Source organism: Sinohyriopsis cumingii, chromosome 7, assembly GCF_028554795.1.
Source record: "Sinohyriopsis cumingii isolate HCF-2022 chromosome 7, ASM2855479v2, whole genome shotgun sequence".
NCBI lineage: Eukaryota > Metazoa > Mollusca > Bivalvia > Unionida > Unionidae > Sinohyriopsis > Sinohyriopsis cumingii.
The window spans coordinates 98112342-98139365 of record NC_142967.1 but is presented as its reverse complement, the minus strand read 5'-3'; the positions used below and the strand labels follow the sequence as shown (position 1 = coordinate 98139365).

The 27024-nt window shown below is 32.5% G+C and overlaps 1 protein-coding gene and 1 pseudogene across 2 annotated transcripts; both read left to right on the top strand.

Moving 5' to 3' along the window:
- The first annotated feature begins 493 nt into the window (after positions 1–493).
- On the top strand, positions 494–14242 carry LOC149795781 (galactoside alpha-(1,2)-fucosyltransferase 1-like; annotated as a pseudogene). The gene is made up of 4 exons (XR_016422400.1): positions 494–611; positions 2887–3086; positions 4310–4394; positions 9954–14242. The product of XR_016422400.1 is annotated as a galactoside alpha-(1,2)-fucosyltransferase 1-like (transcript).
- A 5312-nt stretch (positions 14243–19554) lies between these two features.
- LOC149795780 (lewis-type alpha-(1,3)-fucosyltransferase-like) lies at positions 19555–24042 on the top strand. The gene is made up of 3 exons (XM_089965704.1): positions 19555–19723; positions 20235–20281; positions 22060–24042. Exons 1-3 carry the CDS (start codon positions 19704–19706, stop codon positions 23280–23282), a joined length of 1290 nt encoding a protein of 429 aa, XP_089821830.1. The 5' UTR covers positions 19555–19703; the 3' UTR covers positions 23283–24042.
- The last annotated feature ends 2982 nt before the right edge of the window (positions 24043–27024 follow it).

Here is a 27024-nt window from a genome sequence, read left to right as displayed (position 1 = left end):
AAAGGATATAATTAATTGTCACATTCAGATTATAATTGCGATGCTTGTACAATGAGTTTCATATGTACTGTTCACATATGTGTTTTATGTTAATCATGTTCATTTGATTCAAATGTTCGGGGCGTTATTCACTATTCCTTAAGCAATGTGTTTATGTGTTAAACATTGAAGTCTTGCGTAATTCGCAGTATGAAATTGGTTTCACATAGGCGTAAATATGTGGGAGTAGCAAATTACATATATACGAAATTAATGTTCATCGTATACAGCTCCAATGTTTAACACATAAACACATTTATCTATCATAGATACAGTAACACGTGCTCTGTTAAAAACAAACAAGAACAAAAAGATCCATAAGAAAAGCTACCAACAAACAACAAAGAAAAACAACTGCGTACAATTTATGTTTTGTTATCGCTATGGAAATAGCCCACGACAACAACACGGAACATTATGAACCCAACATATGGCAAATACATGTGATTGTTAAGTTTAAGGTATGACAGATATAAGAAAGGAATGCATATCAATTATTGATATTTATATTTTTATTGCGCATTGGAGATAATTCCTTGGTAAAGTCCTGATATGGATATCGGCCTGATAATGTAAGTGATCAAACTTTGCACCGTACATATAGAATATTTTAATAAAATGGAGAATGGTAATGACCTGAACAGTTAGAACGAGTACTTAAAAACATTTGCATGGAAACATTCGTTCAGATGTAAGGGTAGTACATGATTTGCTAATATTGTTCTCCTTAAAATACCATATATTGTAACTTGTAAACAAGATTTATTTTGTGAGGAATAATATTCAGCGGAAAAAGCAATATTGAAAAAGAAACTTGTTACAGGATATTAACCAATGAGAGTTGAAAAAGCTATGTATGGTCTTAATTACCATTGTGTAGACAATTGTGGAATGTTACCATTTCAGGCTCAAATTGTGTAACAGCCTTATTCTGAGGGTCATTGTTTCTTTATAAATATTATGCTAGCTTTCTAGATATGTGTCTACTAGTAATGCACTATGACCTCTATTTCGTTTTTTTTTTGTAGCAAAAATGTACTAATATATTTACTCAGTCATTACGTTATTTATATATATATATATATATATATATATATATATATATATATATATATATATATATATATATATATATATATATAAGTTTTTGTTAATTTTTTTGAATGTTCAAACTTTTGAACACTTATTAAAATATCATTTGACCCTATATATATCTTCATATTAAGGATTTCTCCTGTAGAACCTTTTATCTTTTGAATTTTGTGGAATGTAAGTAATAAGATGACTTAGTGTGTCGGGGTTAAAATAATTCTGTAGATAAGTGGAGACGTGATCATAATATGGAATTGTTTGTTCTCTCCTGCCTGTCTTTAAAGCTACGCATATTTATTTCATATCTAGCTTTACTATTAACCATTACCTTCAATACTTCATCAAATATTTTAAATTAAATATTTTGTTTATCTCGCAATATTTCAATTTTAAACAGCTAAAACAGTGGGTGTATGTGCTTATATTATATGCTAATGTTGTCACACCCTGCGAACACATTAACCTATTTTGGCAATGACTTTCAAATTAGCAGCATACATCATTTCCACGTTTGAAATAATTATATCAGGTTATAATACAGGATGTGAAGGAAGTAGTTTGCACAGAATTACGCATGCAAAATAGATGCATTTCAATATATACTTTTTCGAAGACAAAGTCGTTTGTATATCTTATTATATTCAATGGTGAGAAAATAATCATTGCGTTGGTCTAGCTATACAAATACAAACACAGTATCTGCTTAAATCTGACATCTTTAATAACCTCATAGTTTAATTTCTGGTTAATGTTTGCATGTCCTGCTATTAACACGAATATTTATACACACACACACACACACACACACACACACACACACACACACACACACATACATATACATACATATATATATATATATATATATATATATATATATATATATATATATATATATATATATATATATATATATATATAATCCTACTCTTGTTGGCTCGTCCTTCATAGTTGTTAATCCTTCACCATTTAAATTAGGCATTGTTTACGTTATCGTTACTTGTATGCTGATTGGATATACTAGTGTGTGATGATGTGCCTAGGCGAGCGAACCACCCTTTCACATATTTAAGTCGATGTCGTCAACCGTTTCATTAAGTTACGATGGTTGCAAGAGCTAATTTGACTTTGCATCAGTTTTATGTATAATTCAGTTTGGCATGGAATTCATATATTGGAAACAATGATGCCAGGTCATAAGTGTTCTGCGAAGTAGTTCAATTTTGTACAATATGTTCAAAACCACAATTGTTTTGTGTACATTGGACACTGAGAGCAGATGTTAAGCCAGAAAGTGTATTGCACATTGGTCATGTCCTGCTTGTCCCCGTCCTCTTTGAAAAAAATGGGTTTGAGGGTAAAGATCTGCAAAGACAAATTCTATACTTTCTTAAATAAGACATCCTGATAAATTACTAGCACCCAAGATGTAGAATGCCAAAATGTAAGGACACAAGTTGGCAATCGCCATCAAAACATATCTTACCAGATCTGATAGAAACGTTATGCGCATTATATTCCTCAACAAACAATGAATACTTTATAAGAATGTGGTAATAGAGAACAAAAGACGGGTTGGACAAAACTATACCATCGAAATATAAAATAGCTTTCCTGATGATGCTCGCATAATGTGTCCAGATCTACTGAGTGGCGATTGCAGGACAACGCACTCGCACGCACACGCCAATTTTGAATTGCAGACATTATAAATTTACACCACCCACAATACACTACGGAATTCGTTTCTTGCAGCTGTTTGATGTTCCCAAAAAGGTAAAGGTCCGTTACAAGAAAACCATGCCGAAAGCAGAGAAGGACTTAGAGATGTAACATCTGTCACATGATGTACTATTGTAAAGTTAACAAGATTGGAGAAGTTTCCTAATTCGAATAGACGTTCCTTTCACACTGTGTTTCAGATGTGTTAACTCAGTTTATGTCAAGGGGACTGTGTAAGTACATTGATTCCAGCGAAGTCCTAATCCAGCATTGCATACAGTTCTTTAATGAACGAAGTTCTACCAAATCCAGTTTTAAATATGACTTTATGACTAAACGTTCTAGTTTACTAACTTAATAATTTTGTATAACCAACCTATTAATTCATAGGGCATAAATGTGCAAAATGAAATGTCGTCCATTTATGTTGTTCCCATAAACACAATTTCGAAAATCGTTGGGCATCTTTCCTACAAAATCGGATATTATTAGTCAATACGAGTAGTGTATGGTGTAGGAAGTTTCAGTAAGAAATCCTTTGCCTTTTTATATCAAATGTTATTGAAATTATGTAATATCCATTCATCCCCACGATGCCTGCATTTGCAAAATTCAAGAAGGAAAATATATACAAGTTACTTGTAAAAAACGTAGCAACGTAATCAGCACTGCTGTTTGTATTTTGAATACCCTTGAATTGTAATTAAGACCCTATATTAAAAAGGAAATGAACAGTTGTATGACAACATACAAAGATCACTACATGGGCAGCGGTAAGACAGTTGTAATCACATAGGCATAACAGTCCTTTACAAACAGTCTTCAAAGATGGCGGTTATTTATTTAACAATAAAGAACTGTGCGATAAAACTCATATGTTCAAATTTAAACATTAATAATACACTGGAACTTTGGAGACGAAACTGGGTTGAAAGGATAAAAAGTCCTGGAAGGATAAAGACCATATGATACAGTATTATCTCTAAGAAAGCATTATCTATCTGTAATTAGCGCAAACGATTATTAAAACATAAAATAACTTGCCAGATGTTTCTCCGGTAGCTTATGCTGTACGGTTATATGAACGAGATTGCACACGTAAACGATGTGTATATTGCAGGATAAATAGACGGGTTTAAAATATTGTTAAGGTCCATTATAATAGAGGTAATTGTAAGTGTTTGCGAATATTGTAGCATACGCATATTTTGTACATGCATTAGCCGACTCAGAGACACTTTCATGGAATGATGTTAAGATCTGGAATGGCACGCTAGATGCTAGGAAAATATGTTATAAAATAGCACAGACTTCGTAATAATACGATCTAAGCATCAACAAATTAAAGGAAAATGAGCAAAATTAATATTTTCTACTTTAATGTCAAGATATATTCTTAAATGATACTAGTTATGACGGAAAATGTTATTCTCTTTCGTCTATGTTATCTTTTCAGCATATTTTGCAAAAACTATTTACAAAATCCGAACCGATGGTGATATCCACGACAATGAGTTTGTCGATACGCAAAGTAATCAAATGTAAGTAGCTTTCATGTTTGTTCATGTTCTGTCATACCAACATTGCAGCAAATGGTCAATGCTAAGTTTTGTGTGGAGTTTGTATCTAGTTTGTGCATAGCGATATATGTTTCGTTGATGACATAGTTATTTCCGTATAAATGCCTTTTTGATAAACTAATAGTTTCTGTTTGCGTTTATCGTGATGCTTATGTGCGTGTCTTGATTTTTTCAGGAGGTCTATAGAACATAATTACATTATGCACATTTGCACAATTTGTTTCTTAACCTTTCTGGGCAAGTGAAACTCGTGAACATTTCATATCTCTTTGGTGCAAACAGAAGAATTTTAAAAGAAATAGGCATATCCATTTTACTTTGATTTACATTATGAAATAGCGCAATGAGCACAAAAGTGCAAACTGGTTAGAAAAACATCCTTTGGAATTAATGCAATTCAAATTTCCAGATCAGAATTTTAAAGAATGTTTATCCACTTTGTGCAAAACCGTACGTTTAGACAAATTTCAATGTTTACAACTCTACTGCTTATTGTAGGTATACTTATGCAAGTGTTTATTATGTTCTCCATATACTTGTCATTGGTAAGAAAAAACAAACCAATTGCTTGCAGACATACAGGAAATCAAGTTCTTCAGCAATTACATTTACTAAGCTAATCAGTCGAGCTCATGTCTTAAATCCCACGGTTGCATAGGATATACGTCATGGCCTGTCAAACACAAAACTAATATTTTACAATTTAGTAACTATTTTGTTGTTTTTCTTTCACTCTTATACGCTATTTTTTCTGATATGCACCATGGTTCTTGTTGTCATTAATTAAGACAATATGCCAGCCTATGTCATCGCCCATGGTGCATCATTCATTTTGCAACTAATATAAATGCCGCATGGAAATTCTCTGTTACACATGCCAAAAAAGGACTTTATCGTTTCAGTTTACATATCTAACGACCATACCGGCTGTTAACAATTTAAAGTAACATATACGCAAGAAAACAACCAAAGTTTGTAAAATTCCAATAAATAATTTAATTCCCATAATGCAAAATTGAAAAGATATAAAATACACAATAGTGACGGACTGGTAATAGCAACAGAATGGTACAGAGCCAGTCTATTTTCAAGAAAGAATTTAGGAATATTATATGTTGTCCTCGATTCTGATAGGCAGCACATTCGATGTTAATCTGCAAACATTTTCGGTATTTGACCACATCAAACGTTGAGTCTTGTGCAGTATAATGCATTGATTATCAACATCCCCAAAAGGATGACTCTCCATAAGAGGCGTCATAAATGTATGCCTACATTGCAGCATTTCCACATAACATATCGCTCACAAATCTGAATCAACCACGGCTTAATAAGTTTGCAAAAGTCCAATCCACACACTAATTTCCACGAAGGCGTGGAAGTGTTATTAGATGTGTGTACCGTCCGTCCAATGCGACAGCGATGCATATTCGTGACATGGCTTATGGGTATATATATCGGACTTAAAACTAATTATAAACCACTAATTGTAAACAACACAACTAATTTTACTTACGTTAGTTAAGTGATATGAAGATACTATACACTCTGGTAGGGTCCGACCATCGTCCTACTTTAACGGCTATTAAGACTGATCTACTTCCCATATTTTATTCTTGTCCCAATGAACTCTTAAACCTGAAATACAACATCAACTGGTCAGACCTTACTTCTGACAACAGCAGTAAATCAGAATTATACTCATTCTTATTAAACAGGATTGAGATCCCACATTGTGTTGCCAACTGTAATGACCACGGCTGCACTAATCAGATGCATGGAGTATACACTGATATAGTAAAAGCTTTGTCGAAATCCAGTAATAGCTTGACAGGTAAATCCAATTGTGGTTACTTGGTTATGCCAGGCTGGAATGACTTTGAAAAAAAACTACACGACTTTGCACGAAATGCTTATCTTATGTGGTGCGATAACGGTAAACCTCATCATGGCCATCTCAGTAACCAAATGCACCGAACAATAGCACAATTTAAGTATGCTCTTAGATTATGTAAGAAGGGGAAGTAAATAAAGAGCAGACTCGATAGCACAAAGATTTAAAAATGTCAACCAACGTCAATTATGGATGCAAATTAAACAAATTACCTCGAAAACGTCCAAAATAAACCACCAATTTGTCTTTATGTAATCCATGGTCATAATATACGCAACATGTGGAAAATTAATTATGATAACTTACTCAATAATGTCAAAAATGAATCGAATAATAAACATGTGCTTTCAGCATTTGATACCCATTCTCATATTGAAGTAATTACCTTAACTGAGATTCAAAGTACACTAACAAGACAAAAATGTGGTACATGTCTAGGATCAGATTTTTTAATTTTCAGATACTATACTTCATGTGCTATTAATGACTTTATGTAATTGTACGTTTTTGCATAAATTTTTAACAAAAATTACAATTTTACCGCTACTAAGAAGCACGATTAGTTAAATGGAGTACAACAATGACTACATATATATAGCTATTACGGCCATTATTTCCAAAATATTTGAATGCATCAAAGTGCAAAGAAGTGATGTAACATATTCATGCCTATATGTCTTTAAGGAAACTGTCAGCTATTATGTAAAACATGGCAGTCCAGTGTTTGCATGTTACTTAGACGCTAGTAAGGCATTTGATCTGGTCAATCATTGGAAACTCTTTAAAAAGTTGATTGATATTAAAATACCTTTCTACATATTTCATATATTAGTTAACTGGAATGGTAAACACCTGTAGTATGTGCGATGGGAAAGTGTAATATCCAGCGCTTTACTTGTAACCAAGACGATGCGGTATTCTTTCCACTATGTTATTATTATTATATATATATATATATATATATATATATATATATATATATATATATATATATATATATATATATATATATATAGACGAGTTAAATCGTAAGCTGTGTCAGTGGAACGTGGGGTTACTTATGCCACCGAATGAGTTGTTTCTTAACAATTTTAGTTTTGATGATGATATGTCATTGATAAGTCCTTCTAGTACGGGTTTAAGGAAGTTATTAAAGATATGGGAACAATACGCATATGAGAATGATATCATTTATAATACCTAAAAATCAGTACGCATGGTCTTTCAGCCAACTTTTTTCAAATTACCATCTCCTCCTCCTGTACATCTTATCGGCAATGCTCTTACGTATGTCAACAGTTATACGTATTCGGGTCATATTTTGAAATCCAATCGGTCATATAATGAAGATATGATGCAACATTACCGATTTGTGTGTACTCGAACAAACATGTTTATACGAAAACTTTAGAATTGTTCATTTAATATCAAAATTAGGATATTCATATCTTCTTGCTTCACTTTGTTTTGCTCCTCTGTAGACAAGCTTTAATGATTGTATGAAAAGAAAACTAGTTATTGGCTATACTAATAGTCTTTGATTTATATTAGGTCTTCAAAGATCGAACAGTGCCTCCAACATGATTGTAAATTATATTGTATTCAGTTTCGAAGAATTAATGAGAAAGTATCTCTCCTCAATGATGACAAGTTTATCTAGTGCTAACAACTGTATACTGAAATTTCTTTGGAACTATGACATTCATTTAAATTCTAAAATGATTAGCCGATGGAACAGCTTATTCTTTAAATGTGCCACTTAATTTCATTCTTAACAATGCAGGCTGCAGTTGATTGTGTAGATTAATTTAGATGTATGGACTATATAGTCTGAAATAAAGAAGTTTTATCCTATCTTATCTTCTCATTTCCTTTGCTAAGTTGATCAAAACTAGTTATGAAAAAGAATTTTTCGTGTCCTAGTCTCGTACGTTCTAAATGTTTGCATATATCTAAAATTATCAAGCACCATAAAGAGTACGTGAGTAAATTTAATACAATAATTGATCCGCCTCATGAACTGCTATTGTAACATGCACAAGACTGAAACGTAATATATATAAAATACATATCAGTACCTTGACAGAACTATTGTATATTTATATACATACATACATACACACACACGCACACATACACATGTATATATATATATATATATATATATATATATATATATATATATATATATATATATATATATATATATATTCTAACAAAAGTATTATTTGAATTCCAGTTACATGTGTGCATTAGGAATGTCCATGCATATAAATGTTTCCGAAAAGCTAGATTTTGTTTTACTTTACTTTTTCAAGGTAGCTGGTATGTTATTGAATTTATTGTACATCCTAGTAAAAAATATTTTACTTTTTTCTGTATATTTTAAGAGCTGATCATGTGACCTAATCCAAGTTTACATTAAAGATTGTATAGAGATAATATAGTTGTCTTTCCTATTCCTTATTCTGTATATAATGCAAACAGAAGCAAAAGCAAATTAAATTCAGGATGTCAGCTTTTATCAATTGTTTCACTTTGCTCTATCAATTTGCAGTGAAATGATAGTGCAAATTTATTTCTGGTCTCAAAACTAATCCTCTAAAAATAATTGCGTATAAATCACAATATGATGGAGAAATTGTATTATTGTATCAAAATGTAATTTCATTTTTACTTGCGTGAATTTATTTCAGTTTAACAAAGTATTTTTTTGTATTTTTAAATGTACAGAATACTAGATTTGTTTATTTGCAGTTTGACGTGATTCTTTTATAGACAAATGTTCAACATCTGTTTCGTTAATTGTACTTTTGATTTAATACTTCTTTCTTTTCGTACGTAGACTATGAGTAAAACAAACTTCACAACATTTCAGTGATGTTTCCACAGGTGTAAATAATTCAGTAGATGAAATATAGGGAAGTGTATTTTTTTTAAAAAATAATTTCTTTTTCTTTACTTACTGAATTAATCTAATATAATAGTGGTCCTGCTGATTATTACCTTTCGGTAGATGACTTACACATTATCTAAGTAGTAATAACCTCTACTAAAAAATTACGGACTAGAAGATGTCCAGGATTTTGGCAATATGAATGTGTTGCTCCTTTTGAGTTATATTATTCAGTTATTAACATCTCAAACGTGTATTGGTCTGTCTGTTTATTTGTATGCTATTTTAGTTTACATTCAAATGGATGGAGTGGATGTTAAAATTTGTTGTCTAAATTAAATCATGTAGTTAGTTCAATAATCAGAAGCAATTATCACAAACAAGCATTTTTGTTACTAGAAACATACTTTAATCACTCACACTTATAAACATGCGAAATGCAATTTTGCTGACAAAACAATTTGATTTTTAGTTAAGGAACTTCCCTTACAACTTAAACTGCGAATCAATTGTATGTAAGTGAAATACCATATGTTGTGTTAAACAAAAACTAGAACCGTTTCTTTTTATTCAATATGTGTGATGCAGGAATTAATATATTAATATATTCTCCCGATTACTGAAATTATTAGGAACATCATTAAGGATGATTTATTAATTTCCAAAAGTACGTAGTGCATTATGAAACATTCTAATCATCTGCTTGCATATTTACATTTATTCATTCCAGGTTGGAGTTGTTTTCTTCTGCTGTCAAGTGTGCTGCTTTTGTGCTTCTTATATCCCCACTTGACGACTGTAAACATTAGATGGGTAAACACAGATCTCAAACGTAGTGACATTAAATTGTATATTTGTCCATTGTTTATGGGCAGACTAGGAAACACTATGTTTCAGTACGCCGCCGCCTACGGAGTAGCGTCTGAGAAGGGCATGAGGGTGCTTTCACCAAAAAATTCGTTGATAGCTATGAGTTTTAAGGTTGAAGGAGAAGTCCTCGAAAATGCTACGCATATATGTTCTGCGTTTCTTGTCTACCGCGAACTCGATTCCAATTGGGCAATGTATAACCAGTCTTTTTTAGCTCGGATACCACGAGACTCCAGCGTTTCCATACATGGTTATTTTCAATCATATAAATACTTCAATCATGCAAAAGATGCAATAAGGAAACAATTTCTGGCTTTCTACGATGGAACAAATACAAGGGCGATGAAGATACTCCAGGAAATAAGACAATACTATTTAGCAAAACAAAATGTCATTAACGTCACCTTAATTGGAGTTCATGTGCGTAGAGGGGATAAGCTTAGTACAACCGAGGTGCAACTTGGGTGTAAAGTTGCACCAAAGGAGTATTTTATTAAAACCATGGATTATTTCAATTCTAAGTATAAAAACCCTGTTTTTGTTGTTTGTGGCGAGAACCAGACGTGGGCAAGAGAAACCGTGCCATCAAGATATAATGCTGTTTTTCTCAGTCAGAGTTCTTTCGCCAGACGTTGATCTTGCCATTCTTACCATGTGCGATCACATGATCGTGTCAATAGGTAGTTACAGCTGGTGGGCGGCTTATTTGAATGCAGGTGAAATCGTGTACTACAAAGACTGGCTCTTACCTGGTTCATATTAATGACAATAAATGTTCATCTCTTGACATAAAAATCGTAGAAGACAGCCAAGAACTGTAATACATAATTCCTCAAACCTACATTGGCATGCTAATTCAGTTATGGCAGGAAATATAAATGGTTTTAGTTTGTGCAGGTCCTGATTTCTTTTGTCGTCAAAATGGCAAGTGGTGTGTAAAATAGATGAAAAACTGATATTTGTGGCATCGTAAAGTCAAGTTATCGTATACAGCATTTTGTGAAATAGACAATGTTTTGAGAAAACCTTACGCAGTTGTGTCATATTATATCACGCTCGTGCAATCAGTGGTAATTTGCAAAGCATCATTGAAAGTTACAAATATGTCATGACGTACTGAAATACTAGTGGTTTATGCAGCGACTGATTAATCTTTGTCATTCGTTTCATCTTAAATGAATACTTGTCTCTATGGCGAGGATCAATTAGACGTACTAGCGTATGATTTGCACTGTTATGTGCATGGGGGCTCATGCGCACATGAAGCACACATTAGTTCGTATGTCGTAGGCCGAATTATAACACCAAAATATGACAATCAACATATTACAGTTATGGGGTAAGGAATTATGTGTGCCCTAAGTATTACCTATTATTTATGAAATATAAATAACGAATGTTCTACCAGGATTAACCTCTTCTGAATGTATGAGTTAAAATATATAACTTACAATTAATTGTGAATTTTTTAGGATGTTAGTGTCAATGCTATTTACTCATAGCTGCTGAAAACATTATTTTTGGCCAATGCCATTCATTAATCTAGACTTTCTCATGGTCGTGTAGACAACTCAAAATTTGGTCCGGACACGTCCTTCGTACCTTACCGCAATACTATCAACGGTGTTAATTAAAAGTATTCTCTCGTACTGGAAATTAAACATTGTGTCATAGTTCGTGATATATGGTTAATTCTAATATAAAACTAGACGAAACCTGACCAGAAAAAGTATCAATTTTCATTTCGGACAGCTGCATTTAATACATAAGCTCATAATCAGCTGAGACGTAATATGACGTTGTCCCATATCAGCATGCGGAGCTATTTACACGTTTGATAAATTATTAGGTTATTTTATTGGAAATGCGGGGACCCCATATCAGCATTGATACTAAATATATTGTGCGACCTCATTATCAGTACGATCTCAAAACGTGATGCTGCAACATCAAGATCATTTCATTGTTCCAATACGAAGGAGGAACAAATCAATTACTAATATATCTTGTTGTTGCATTCAGCTTAACTAGTTTCCCATATTAATGCGCTCAAAAGCGGCCCTTACATACCTACATCTACAGATCCCCGAGTCAATATTTTACCAATCAGCTAATGAGTTATTGCAATGAGAGTGTGGTACTTCAGTGATCCTCTCCTTTGTAAATCCCTTTAAAGGAAGGGCCATTCCTTAATGGGAGTCAAGGTTGTTCTGAATCACAGTAATATGTTTAAACAGTTCATTCTTCTCTCAGAAGGCGATATTTGATGTGCAAAAGGAACTGCTATCTTACATTATTCAATCAATGCTTTTTGTTGAAACAGATCTTGTTAAATGCAGAAAATTATAGAAATGTATGTGATGTTCAAATATGCGTCAATGAGGCCTACTGTTTTTTTTATCGGCGAGAGTCTCGCGTTATCTGTCATGGCCAACACGGAGAGGTTAGTGTAACCATGCCAGTTTATATTATCGTGTAAGGACTTAATCAATTCAAAATAAGCCAAACTTATTTCACAACATAATTATGCGTATGTAGTATATTTCTACACTGTTTGTTTTTCTGACTTTAGTGATGTTTTTTTTGTTCCATTACATGGTATGGGATCAGTTCGTAGCCTCAACCACAACAGAAACAAATGTCGAGGCTACGACATCGTAGCTAAAGTGTCCCATGCCCTGATCAAACTAGCAGGACAGGTAAATACAGGTTCAAGCCATTAAACTGGATCATGTTCGACTACATATTTACAATGGGTTAGTGGTCCTTAGCTACACCTACAATGGTTAAAATATTAGAACAACAATTCTTTCTGTACTTCTACAACTAGCATGAAAAATATCATGCCCCATAACTTCTTAGTTTTGAATTATTTTACATTTAGTTTAGAACCCTATTTGTGTCTTGTATTTGCATTTATCAAACTCCTGAAAACACGAACCATACACAGTTCCACCAACATATACACACTTTTTCTATTTAAGGAGCAGCATACTAAGTCAATTGGAATTTAACTATTCGTTCAGTCTTTTTCCAAGTTGTACATCTGTTAGAAATAAAAGACATTCATCTCTAATATTATGTTCAGAAAATACATATCAATGTCAGCTAATTAATTTGATTTAACCTATTATCTTTAACACGGCATAATCGAACAGTCCTCGAACTGAAAGATAATACTGACGTTTAAGAGGCTATTTGAAAGGCAATCTATTTCTAAATTCTTGAAATACATATGTCAGGACTAGAATGTATGATAGTTTATAATAGTAATGAAAATCAACGGGGTCTTGAATTTAACGTAAGTTAACACATTTTGTACACATATGTAGTCTCGTTGAGTTAAGTTATCGCCTCTTATCAAACTAAAGCTTAATTCATAGAGACATATTTCAATTTTAATAAATCATTCGAAAAATATCATGTAATCCTGTGGATATATATTATTCATGAAGATATTTAATGGATTCTTCTCAAAACGTAATTGTATATGACTACATTTGTCGTCTTCAAATTATGTGCACATATAATTAGAGAGTGTCACATGAAGAAATAAAAATGATAAGTAAGTCGTGTCGTTTTATGTGTTTTACATGTTGTTTTTGATGTTGTAGGATTTAACGCCATTTTTCAGCACACGATAGGCTATACATGGCGGCCAGTATTAATGGTGGAGGAAGAACCTGGGGAAATCCCAGAAAGAACCACCGACCCACGAGAAGCTACTGGCAAGCTTTCTCACATACCCACATTGGCCGAATCCGCGACTCGAACCAACGCAGATAGAGGTGAGATGGCAGTGATCCGTAACGGAGAGCGCTTTAAACCACTCGGTCACTCGAGGCCCCTGTTTTAAATTTAATTCCTGATTTGTACCTCTAATGGACAATTTTTGTGGATATTTTAGACTTTGCTGTGTCAAGATTTAACTAAAACAAATGTAGTCAGAAGAAACGCAGTTAGCAGTGGTTTTTTTTCAGTTTTATAGTGACATGATTAGGATGAATGTAAAAAAATGTTCCGTAAACTAGACGATTATGTTATATTGACATTTTATTTTTTATGCATGACCACTGTAGCATGATTTGTTGATTGTTTCAAATAAAAACAAAATTATAGTGGTATAATTATCTGTTATTGTTTTCAAATTTAGTATCGGAATAGAAATATAAGCATTACAACAATCGGCTGTATCTTGTTTCCTACTTTGTTTGTGAAATAGCCACTGTAAAATGGGTTTGGAAATTTGTTTAGTCATATCTAAAGGTGCAAGTGAATGGATGACATCTATGTATGAAAAATGTATCTATTAGTATCAGCATGACATTAAAAAAAGATCAGAAATAGATGAGTTACGTCCAAGAATATATTTATAATCATAACTAAATATCCACGTAATCCTTATTAGTGCGACCCAGTCAAAATGTTTAAGATTAGTGGCATTGAATTTGCTTAAAAAACAGCGACTCGAATTATTATTAACTCATATTTCTTACCTTCAATGACGTTGTGCTGATCAAATACGAGAGTTTTAGAGTTCAAACATGCAACTAAGTTAAGGACACGAGTGTCTGTGATTTTATCTAATATATTTTGATATTCATAAAGAAATGACATTCATGATTCATTCTGAGGTATGCACGTGCATGCCAGAGGAAAATTCGCTGAAACAACACTTGTGGAAATATGACAGAAACATATGTTCATAGCAATGATCAACACAAACTCAGTTGATGCTTTAAGTCAAATGATTCGTCATTGATTAGAAGCTACAGCTATGACAGACAGTACATACAAATTGTTTTCGAAGTTGCTAAGAAGGAAAGACGAATTTTGGGATAGCACATTGGTAAATATAACGAAATAAATTACCTATCTCATAAAAGGAGCAAAGCAATCAATATTTGGAAGGAAATTATAGGTTGACCATAGGTAAATGCAATACACTTTTAGATTCTCAACAACTGCTGTTAGTATTTTTTGAAAGGTCACATAAACTAATTACAATGTTCATTACATTGCACAGCAAAAGAAAACAATATCCAAAGAATTTCGCAAAATGAACATGCATGAATGTTTTGTATCTTCCTCAGCTGAGCGAAGTTATGGTTACTTGTGTTCATCATAGATGACTGACCGGTGAAAATATCAGCTGTATTATTGTCCCTATTTTTCAATAGTTTGACCATAACGTTTTGAGCTTAAATTATAACATTTTATAATTATTGTATATTACGAATATCATTAGTCAACTTTACAACAAAAAAATACTAGTCTTTCTTAAATTTCTTTATAACACACTGTCAGGCTACCGTGCCATGGTTCGATGCCTATGGCTCACCATTTATAATTTAAGACGAAAAATAAATATGCGATATATAGTAGCCTATCCAAACGTTCAAAATTGACTTAAGCTGTCATGTATATGTCTGGGGCTTTGAGAGACAAAGACAGAGACAGACAGAGATGGAGAGAGATATATAGAGACACAGAGAGACATGCATGTATTATTCATCCCAATCTGAGTAAAATCAGATCTCCAACATCCTACATGGAGATCTGACAGCGAACGCTTAAGGGTTATGTTCTGGTGACCTAAGGAATTACCACAATAGCTACGTGTATCAGCCAATCAGATGAATTTGTATGTGTTCGCGTTTAAGAGATTAGATAGTGTAGATGCAGAGTATCAATGTGTGCCGAACAATTCGATTTACTTTCTAATTCTTGAAAGCAACATTTCCATTTTGTTAATTCAAAGGTCACCAGAAAATTACATCTATGAGCTCGGTGTCAAATCATCACGTATGGCAGTGATTTTAATCATATTGCATTTATCAGGGCTTATCATAATGAACGTAAATCTGCAAGCGTTTGGCATACGTAGTAAATGTAAAAAATCATGTTATTACATATATGTTATTATTATTTTATAACTGGTTGTATGTCTAACATGGTCTGCGCTGGAGTATGTATAATTTATCTACCTATCCCTCATAAAACTTCGGAAGCCTTCTTCGTACATAATACGTAACACCTTCAAGTCTCCATTTGCTAGCATTACCATGCAGTTCAATCTGCATCTGATTCACAGAGTGAAGAGTTCCAGACCACACCATCTGAGGCACGGGAGTCCATTCTGAACCTTCTATGTCAATTTTCAAAATGTTTATTGTCTTCTGGAAAACATAGATTCATTGTCAACAATAAAAGAGAAAGCCAAACATATCAAATAAATATACTGAAAAAATGACTAAACAGAAACAAGTAGATCAATGTTTAAAGATGTTCTAGATTAATAACATGAACAAATAAACGTGTACGATAAACCTAAAAAGTAGTGAAAACATCAATTCGTAACTATAAATACATATGTAATTATACAGTACCTTGGTCGCAATACCGTTGGCTCAATATTTCCGAAACAATGGATATATCAATAGCGGAAATACACGCAAAACTGATCGAAAATAATAAACACAAGGAACACTGCTTCAAACCGACTACGTCCTTGATTACTTTTGGTTTTGTCTTGAGTCTAATAATGGTCTGTTTGGCTATATCCTTAAATCAAAACTATGGTTCAATTTGAGCAATAAATGGACGTTACTGTAACATATCCTCTCATCACACATTATCTGAAGTAATTGACAAATGCTGTTTGAAGTTTACTTTAAACAGTGTACTTACTGGTATAGTGTGAAAACCGTGTTATGCATACCAAATATTTTTTTAACGTATTAGATACAATCAGCTGATATACACCTCCTTGTGACTGAGATAAAATATATATTCCTTTATTTCAAATGGTACACGGGATACTATTAGTATCTTAATTCTACGATCCTAGCTAATCTTATAATATCAGGCATATTTAATGAAACTTGCGTACATGAAAGGTCGTAGTCATTAAACTTCGAATCCAGATTATATTCTGTATTTTATTTTGTACCCAGTTGTATTCCCAAAACTGCACTGCTTTGCTCTTTTTAATGTTTACACCAAATGAGTATGACTTCGCAATCTTATATTGCAGATATAAGCTTCATATGATCACACAGTTTCCATTTTTTTTGTTTCATATTTAGATTTGAAATTAACTTCCTAATGTAAATGCATATCCATTCATATTGTTTATACAACCGAGATCTATAAATGATAATATAAAAAAAACACGAAAGAGTGATTGCAATAACTGGATTACTTAATGTAAATATTATAAATATTAGTACTGCGTGGTTTATTGTATATAAAAGAAGACAAGAAATATTTATGCAAGGCACCGTTTGTCATTTGGTAGACGTGGTTCTTGTCTCCGGCAAATCTACACAAAATACTTGTTTAGTAGGAGTAACTATTTTGAATCGAGGTTTACGTGTTTGGTGTTAAATATCCCGTTTGGATATGACTCCTTTGCGCATATTACGTGAAACATACTAACCGCCATTAGCATGACCTTTAATTACATTATTGATATTGAGCCTTGTGTTAATTCATCTCAAAGAGTTGCACTGAGCATCAATAGAAGCATGGCAGGGATATAATTACTAATAGTATTACACATTTTGTTGTCGACGTGCTGGGTTGAAACGTGGGTGGTATATACTGATTTAATATTAAAATACATTTGGCTCAAAGGAATTGAAGTAACAGATTATATTGAAATTTAAAAAAACACACTATACTAAGAGGATACACGAAGTTTATTATCGGCATCATTTATAAGGTAATCAAGATCATTTAAAGAATCATTCTCTACTTCTGAGTAATATCCTTTTCATAGATTGGGAATATGACGGTACAGCTGAATAAACTTGCATTCAGTTATTTCTTATACGTTTAAATATTGTATCCCCTATTTATTCTTAGGAAGAAACTATAAGAAATACTTCGAATAGACATAAGAATACATATGGTTTCACGGCAAATTTTGCTTATCTGCCTCGATTGTTATATATATATATATATATATATATATATATATATATATATATATATATATATATATATATATATATATATATATATATATATATATGTCTGTGTGTGTGTGTGAACATATACGTAACTGACGAATGGATTTGGCACGAAGATGCACATTCTGTAAATCAACTCTTGAAAACCATTATTTGGAACGTATCAAACAGAAAAGAAAGCACCAAGTCTTTATGTTATCATTTATTTTGCTAATAATCATCAATCTTTCCTTATAGTTTGTTGGGTGTCAATATTTAATTCCCTGTTCTCCTTTGCAATCGTTTAACATCATGCGCCCGTTACTAAGCCATTTATATGAGCATTTGTCTGATAAACAAGTCGTAATTAGAGGCACACAACTGTTTTGTTGCTGTAAATTTGTCTAAAAGCCGTTTAAGTTAATTGAGTCACCTGCAGATGTCACATAATATTGATGACTATCAATCGTTCTAAATTGGAAGTAACTTTCTTATGTTATGTGAGGTCTGAAGAATCATATGCTTGTTTTCATATTGTTATATCTCTCGTGCGAAAGAAGTGTGATATTATAAAGCACACCATTATAACCATCATCTAAATGATCACAGGTGTAGGCATGTTCATAAGAGTAACTTATTTGACTTAAAAATGAGGGTAGTTCAACGTAACGTAGTTCAACAAGAACACGTATTATAAGGCTATTCATCTCAAAGTCCAACCGAAATATAATGTTGCAGGCTCTGCTAGGTCCTAATTTCACAGTCCTTAAGTATGTTCAAAGGAGAAATAGATCACTGACTAATAATTCGTTCAAAGAAGATTTTTAATCAAACCATTAGTTTTCATTCAAATTCTTGAGGAAGCAACCGGTAAATTTATATCTTTACACTGACACCTGTGCTTGATGTTTGAATATCAAAATGAGAGTACGTAACCTAAAAACGGATAGTGCTTCTTTGATCTAATTTATGGTAACTTGCTTGAAGAATAGTGAATAAAGCCCCAAATATTAGAATCAAAGGAACATGACTGATATAAAATACACATGTGCACAGCACATATGCAACTCATTGCATAGGCTATACTCTTGTAATATGAATGTGACACCGAATTTGTGTTTATGCATGCTCCAAGCCACAAATGCTGCTTAGTGGTCAAGTTGTTCATTTGGATACGCTGAATAACGATTATCCTTACGAGATGCATTCGCTGAAAACTAATTTCATATAAATGCCATGTGCTACTCCAAGACATGCGACGCCTATGTGAAACTAAATTTATACTGCGAATTACGCAAGACTCCAATGTTTAACACATGCACACATTTATCTCTCATATATACAATAACAGCCGTTACTACTTGTTGGACAAAAATAATGTATGTTCTGTTCGAAACAAACAAAAACAAAACGAGCCATAAGAAAATCAATCAACACGCAATAACAAAGAAAAGCCGCTGCGCACAAATTCATGTTTTATTATCGCTATGGAAATTACGCACGACACCAACGCGCAACTTACCAACCGAATATGGCAAATACAAATCAAGTTTAAGTTTAAGGAATGACAGTCTTAAGAAAGGAGTGCATTTCGAATTATACGTGTGAATATTTATTACTTCGCATTGGAAATATTTATTTGGTCAACTCCAGACATGGATAGCGGCTCGATAATGTAAGTGATTAAACTTTGCACCATACATATATTATATATAATTAAAGTGGAAAATGGTAATGATCTGATCAGTTAGTATGAGTACTTACAAAATCTCAAAAATATAGTTATACATGAATTCCTGATATGCTCTATAATTTACATCATTCACAATGTGTGTACCTTATACACGTGTAATCACTTTAAAGTTTTCATTACCTGGTAATGGACGGATGACGATTGAAATGTACATGTTGGTTATCGTTGGTTGTCCAATGTATTTGCAGCATGAGGGGCACAGATTTAAACGTGTTCGAACATGCGTGCGAAATGACACCCACTCCAAAATATAGTAACATTTTTGAGAGTTTAGTTACTATTCTCTAGGATGATGGGACTATAACGTTATTTCTGTTTATTCGATTTATATTCCTAAGTACATAATAAGGACAATACATGACAAAGGAATATTTCTACATATTACACATGCACTTGTATCTGAATGTTTTTAGTGCATTTTCTTTTATTTCAGAAGGAGGTGTTGTCGGCTTATCAACCACATACGTATGTCTAACAAATGTAAGTCTTGTGATTCATTGCATATAACGTTGTTCAAACTATGTAACGGACTTTTTCTCAGGTTCTTTGTTTCTTTATATCTTTAATACTAGCTTTCTATAGATGTGTTCACATAAAATTACTTGTTTACTATAATTACCATATATGACACTTATAGCGCACAAATAGTGTGGAAGAATGAATCTGGTCAGTACTAAAGAGTGCGTACAGAAATTCAAATGAATAATAATATAATATGATTCATAGTATTGTTTTGTTGTTGGTGTTATTGTTGTTGATCTTGTTCTTCTTCTTTTTTATTGTCGTCTTCTTATTCTTCTTTTTCTTCTTCTTCTTCTTCTTCTTCTTCTTCTTCTTCTTCTTCTTCTTCTTATTAGTATTATCAGTATCATTAAACTTATACAAAACATATAGTACTCTTCTTTCTTCTACATTATATATTAATATGTACAAATTTAAACTAGATGAGACGTATCAAATCATTTTGGCAAGTATATGAAGGGGATTTTACTTTTATTTTCCGTTTTTATTAAGTCTGCAAAATACTGCTCATAATGTAATCAAGTATTACGTCTCTGAATGTAAAACTATCAACCGAATAGATTCCAGTGAACAGGTCGAAAAGGATTGTAATCATCAAAGTAATCATCATAGTCATCACCATCATCATTGTCGTCGTCGTCATAGTCGTTCTCATGTGAAGCGATCACTCGAAATGTCGTCACCACTCATATTTAATATTATGTACTTTTGAAATTTTACCATAACCCTTTCATCAGTATCGTACAATAGCTTTCCGAAATGCAATGGTCAAATTATCAAATTATAAAGATGTATATGTATATAAGTTAACCAAAGTGTTGTCCTAAATAATCCCGTAAAATGCATTGTCTGTGCAAAGTTATTTATTGTTATTTAACCAAAGCATTTTATCAAGTTGAAATGCTATGCAATGTTCAACTGCTTTACTAGTTTATTATTTTGAATCCAAAGGTAAACTCATATTAGAGCCAACGAGTTCTGGACACATAATCGTGACCTGCACGTATGACAAAAGCGCAAATACTAGAGCAGTAAAGACTATTTTCGCAACATTTTATGATTTACAGAAATGACACAAGTCATGAGAAATATTTTATATAAGTAGGTGTTTTGTAGCCCCGACATTATACCAAGCGTCATTACATGCAGTTTTCCGAACTTGAGCCAAACTTTTCATATAATTAAATCAAGTATTATATTTGAAAATACAAGTCATAAGGATTAAGATACACTGGAGATACAAGAGAAACAAATTTACCTTATCAGGACATGTCTGCAAAATGGGAATGTTCAATTGTTCGGAAAATCATGCAAATCTTTCTTATTGATATATCCTTTGTTTTATAAGATAGTTAAGTACCAAAGGTGAAAATCGTATGCCTAGTATTATAAACTGAACTGACGTATTCAGGCTACATTGTCGAATCTGAAGTAAATGTGAAGTATGCTTGGGTTAATTATATCCCAATAATTCATATCCTATTGTAAAATGTGGACGAAACATTCCCATTACTGCAGGCTACAAATTTAAGATATCTTGAGCAGTCGCAAACGATATTGAACTGAATATCAATCACATTTTAAGGGAGACAAATACTTCTTAAGATCAGGAATAAATTAAAGGTGTTGCAGAATAAGGTAAACAAGCTAATATACTGGTAATAACGTGAGGAGATAATTAACACCAAATGATATAATTTACTAACTGGCATACATATCCTTTTTCTCTTTTCAAGCAATAATAATTATGATGAGTGCCTGTTGTGCCGTTTTAACTCTTGCATTATTGAGCTCTCTACCAAGGAGTACTTTTTCAAACTACATTTCTCCAAAACGCAACACTCTGCTTGTGAATAATACAGAATATAATAGATCCACAAACGATGGATATGCGACCTTTACGAAGAAAAAGAATGCTCTGGTAGATGTACCTCAACTTTTCAGTGATATTGGACCAGTGCATAATATCACGGAAGAAAAGAAGAAAGTCGTATTACAAATTCTCTGGTTTAACAAACCTATATGGTTTGGAGAAGAACAAGAGGTTTGCCAAAGAAACATAAACCGGTGTGTTAATGACAATTGTATCGTCACGTATAACAAATCTCTACTTACAGAGGTTGATGCTGTTATATTCGACGCAACTGAGTCAACGTTTCCAAAAGATCCACCGCTTACACCACAAGAACGTGATCCTAAGCAGGTGTGGATCTTTTACGGTCTTGAAAGTCCTTTTTATTACAATGCTAAGCATTTCCAAAGAAGCCAGTGGACATCAACGTTCAACTGGACCATGACTTACCGTCTAGACTCAGATATTCCTCACCCGTACGGAATTTTGTTGACGAATCAATCCCCACCTGAACGAAACTATAGGGCTATCTTCCGCGCTAAGACAAAATTTGCAGCATGGATAGTGAGCAATTGCAATGCTGTCAGTAGGCGAAATGACTTCGTCCATCTTTTGCAGAACTATGTTCCTGTCGATATTTTCGGAAGGTGTGGCACAAATATCTGTTTCAGAAAGGGTACTGAATGTAGAGATAGAATTGGGAAAGATTATAAATTTTATTTGAGCTTCGAAAATTCTCTTTGTAGGGATTACATAACTGAAAAATTCTTTCATTACTTTCCATTGGATTTGATTACTGTGCAACGAGGATATTCCGACTACGACGCTTTCCTACCGAATGACACGTTTATCAACAGTGCTCATTTCTCTACAGTTCAGGATCTAGCACATTTTATGAAACAGCTTGCTGAAGACGAGGATCAATTTATTCGCTACCTGAAATCTAAAGACCGATACGTGTCTAAGGGCTTTAGTTGGACATATTGTAATGCTTTATGCAACATTTGCAACAAACTAAATAATCTAGAAAGGAACAAAAGATCATATAGTGATATATTTACTTGGCTTGAGAACAACATGTGCGGTCCAACATCTGACGTCAGATGATTTGGTCAGAAATAATTCATCGTTTTTAATTTTCAATTTTATTTAATGTGAAGAAAAAATAAATGATAACACAACTTGTGACGTTATATTTAACTATGTTTCCCAAATGGTATTATTTTCCAAAAGATATGTAGAAAACATCATGTCATAACATTGTTTGTGGATTTAATTTAAATAATTAATAATCCACAGCAATCGTGTAGATTTCAAATAGTATGCATTCCAAAAGAGCCAATTAAATGACAGCTAAATCAATAGCTTATAGTTTCATTTAACCACGAACAAAATTAGGAAATGACCTATTCTAATAGGTAAGTAAATGTTGGAAGCCGCAGTTGTGATCTCACAAATATGAAAAATTAAAATCAGTCTCAGTTTCAAATGATGTTCTGTCTTAATTTATAAAAATTATTTTGGCAAGATGCAATGTTTTGTCATTAGGTCTTTAAACACTGCTTGTTTATGTCTCTTTTTGTCATTTAGTGTAGAATAGCGTATGTTGTAATATTTTCAGAAAGTAGCAATGTACTAGGATCTCTATAACCTTTGATGAAGAAAATAATGTACTAATATATGTACTCTGTAATTTGTTCCTGTTGCATCATGTTAGATGATGATGTTGGCAAATATGAGAACTAACATGTTTTCAATTAAATAAGCAATATATAGAAATGAAATACTTTCATAAAGTAATAAAATACTAGGACCTTTGTTCTTTTTGTTGAAGAAAAAATATACTAATATATTCACGCAGTCATTTGCTCATACGTTTAATATATATATATATATTTATATATATATATATATATATATATATATATATATATATATATATATATATATATATATATATATATATATAACAGAAAATAAATTTAGAATTATATCATGTTAGATGATGGTCAAAACAAATAATTGTCAGATGATCGATGGCCTACTTTAACATTTATTTTGGAAACGGATGAAAATATTAATCATAATGCTACCAAACAAGTATGTATTAAAACTTATAAGCACGCTTTCAAGTTCGACACGTGTTCATGAACAGTTTACACGTAAGTTGTTTTTGCTATCATTTTCAACGTTCAAACATTTTACACCTATTAAAATATTATTCCATGGTCTATATTTATCTTTATATTAAACATTTATACTGTATAACCTTTTGACTTGTTACTTTTATGGAATGTTAAGCAGTAAGATGACATTGTGTGTCGTAGATTAAGCAATTTATGCATATAAGTGGATACGTGATCTTGAAATGGAATTGTTTGTTCCTTGGTGCTTGTATTTTAAATTACGTATTTTATGCCATATCTCTCTTTAACCTTAACGATTCACTTCAAAATTTTTTCAGATATTTTAATATACTAATGTCGTGTATCTCACAGTATTTCCCATTCAACAGTTTCATGAGTGGATATATATGCTTATATCATACACGAATGTTGTCACACCCAGCGAACACATTACACCTATCAATCTCATGTTTGAAACAATGAACCCTGTTTATAATACAATGTGAAGGAAATATGTTTACAAAACTAGACATACAAAGTAGACGCATTGCAATAGACACTTTTCCGAAGAACTAGTTGTTTGTATATCTTATTATATTCAGTGGTGAAACGATAATCATTGTGTTGGTCAAGCTATGCAAATATAAGCACATGATCTGCTTAAACCTGGCATCTTTGTTAACTTCATGGTATTATTTGGTCAAAGTTTGCATGTTCTGCTATTAGTATATATATATATATATATATATATATATATATATATATATATATATATATATATGAACTCCTACTATGGTTATCTCATCCTTCCTAGTTGTTTATCCTCCCCATTTAAAGTAGGCCTTTTTTATGTCATCAATACTTGTATGCTGATCGGTGATACTATTGTGTTTTGATCTACCTGGTTGAGTGTACCAGCCTTTCACAGATTAAGTCAGTGTGGCAAATCGTTTCATTAAGCTGCGATGATTTCAATAGCTAATTTGACTTTGCGTCATTTTTCTGTTTAATTCAGTTTAGCACGGAATTCATATATTGCAAAAATGATGCCTGTCATAAGTGTTCAGCGAGCATAATTCTAATTTTCAAAACATCTACAAAACAAATATTGTTTTATGTATAATGGAAGCTAAGAGCAGATGTTGAGTGCACGTTATCGTGGCACTGGTGTTAACACCTTACTATTTATTTATAGCAATTCGCATAAGTAAAATATGTAATATTCTGCTAAAAATACTTTTACACAACACAGTTTTGAGTCAACCTGTTGAACTAGTCTGAGCAAGAAATTATAATGCACAGTGTTGATGTTCTGTTGGTGCCCATGATCTTTGCAAAAAAATGGGACTGAGGGTAATGATTAGTACAAAGAAAATTATATACTTTCTTCAAAAATACATGCTAATACTTGGATACATTACTTCCACCCAAGAGTAAGAATAAAAACATAGGGAAACAAGTTGGCAATCGTCAGAAAAACATGTCTTACCAAATATGATAGAAACGTTATGAACATTATATTCTTCATCAAACAAGGAATATATAAGAACATGGTAATAGAGAACACCAGACGGAATCGACAATACTATACCATCGTAATCGAAAATAGCTTACGTGAAGGTTTCCATATCTAGTGATTGGTAACTTCGTTTCATCAGGATAAATCGCTCCCACACACATGCCCATTTTGCATTGCAGACCTTATATAACGGGGTGTTTTAACTTTACACCACTAACAATACAGCACTTAATTCGTTTCTTGCAAACGTTTGCTGTTTCCAAAAAGTTAAAGATCTATCATAAGAAAACCATGTCGAAAACAGAGAAGAACTTAGAGATCAAATATCTGGCACACGATAGACTATTGCAAAGCAGAGGTAACAAGACTGGAGAAGTTCTCTAAATCTAAATGACGTTCGTTTGATAAGGACTAATGCGACCACATATAATGACTATGGTTCAGATGTATTGACGCAGTTTATGTTAATGGGACTGTGTAAGTACATTGCTTCCAGCAAAGTCCTTATCAGACAATGTATACATTTCTTTAATGATGGAAACTCAAAACCAGGTTTAAAAATGGATATATGTCGAAACATTCTCGTTCACTAAAGGTATGTTGTAGGAAACTCCAATCGCAAATACTTTGCCATTGTATCTCCTTGGTTATTGAAACTGTACATATCCAGTCATCACTTTAAAGCCAGCATCTGTAAGATTCAACAAGAAAAATATATATAAGTTACTTGTAAAAAGCCTTTAACAAAGTAATCAGCAGTGTTTGTATTTTGAATACCCTTGAATTGTAATTAGGCACTATAATAAAATGCTAAGGAACAATTGTATGACAACATATAAAGGTGTATGTTATAAATTAAATATAAATAATACAACGGAATTCAGGAGATGAAACCGGGTTATAGAAACATACATTGGGATCATTGCAATTAATATTTACATATGCGCATTTTAAAACATATGTATCCACATTGTGCAAAACAATACATTTAGACAGAATTCTGCGTTAAAAAAGTAATGCTTATTGCAGGTATAAGCAATGCATGTGTTTTGTCTAATCTCCATATACTTGTCATTGGTCAGAAAAGAAAAAAAAACAATTTCTTGCAGACTTTCACTGAATCAATGTCTTTAGCAATTATATTTTCTAAGCTAATCAGTCTATCTCACGCCTAAATCCCACGATGGCATATGAGACGTTAAGG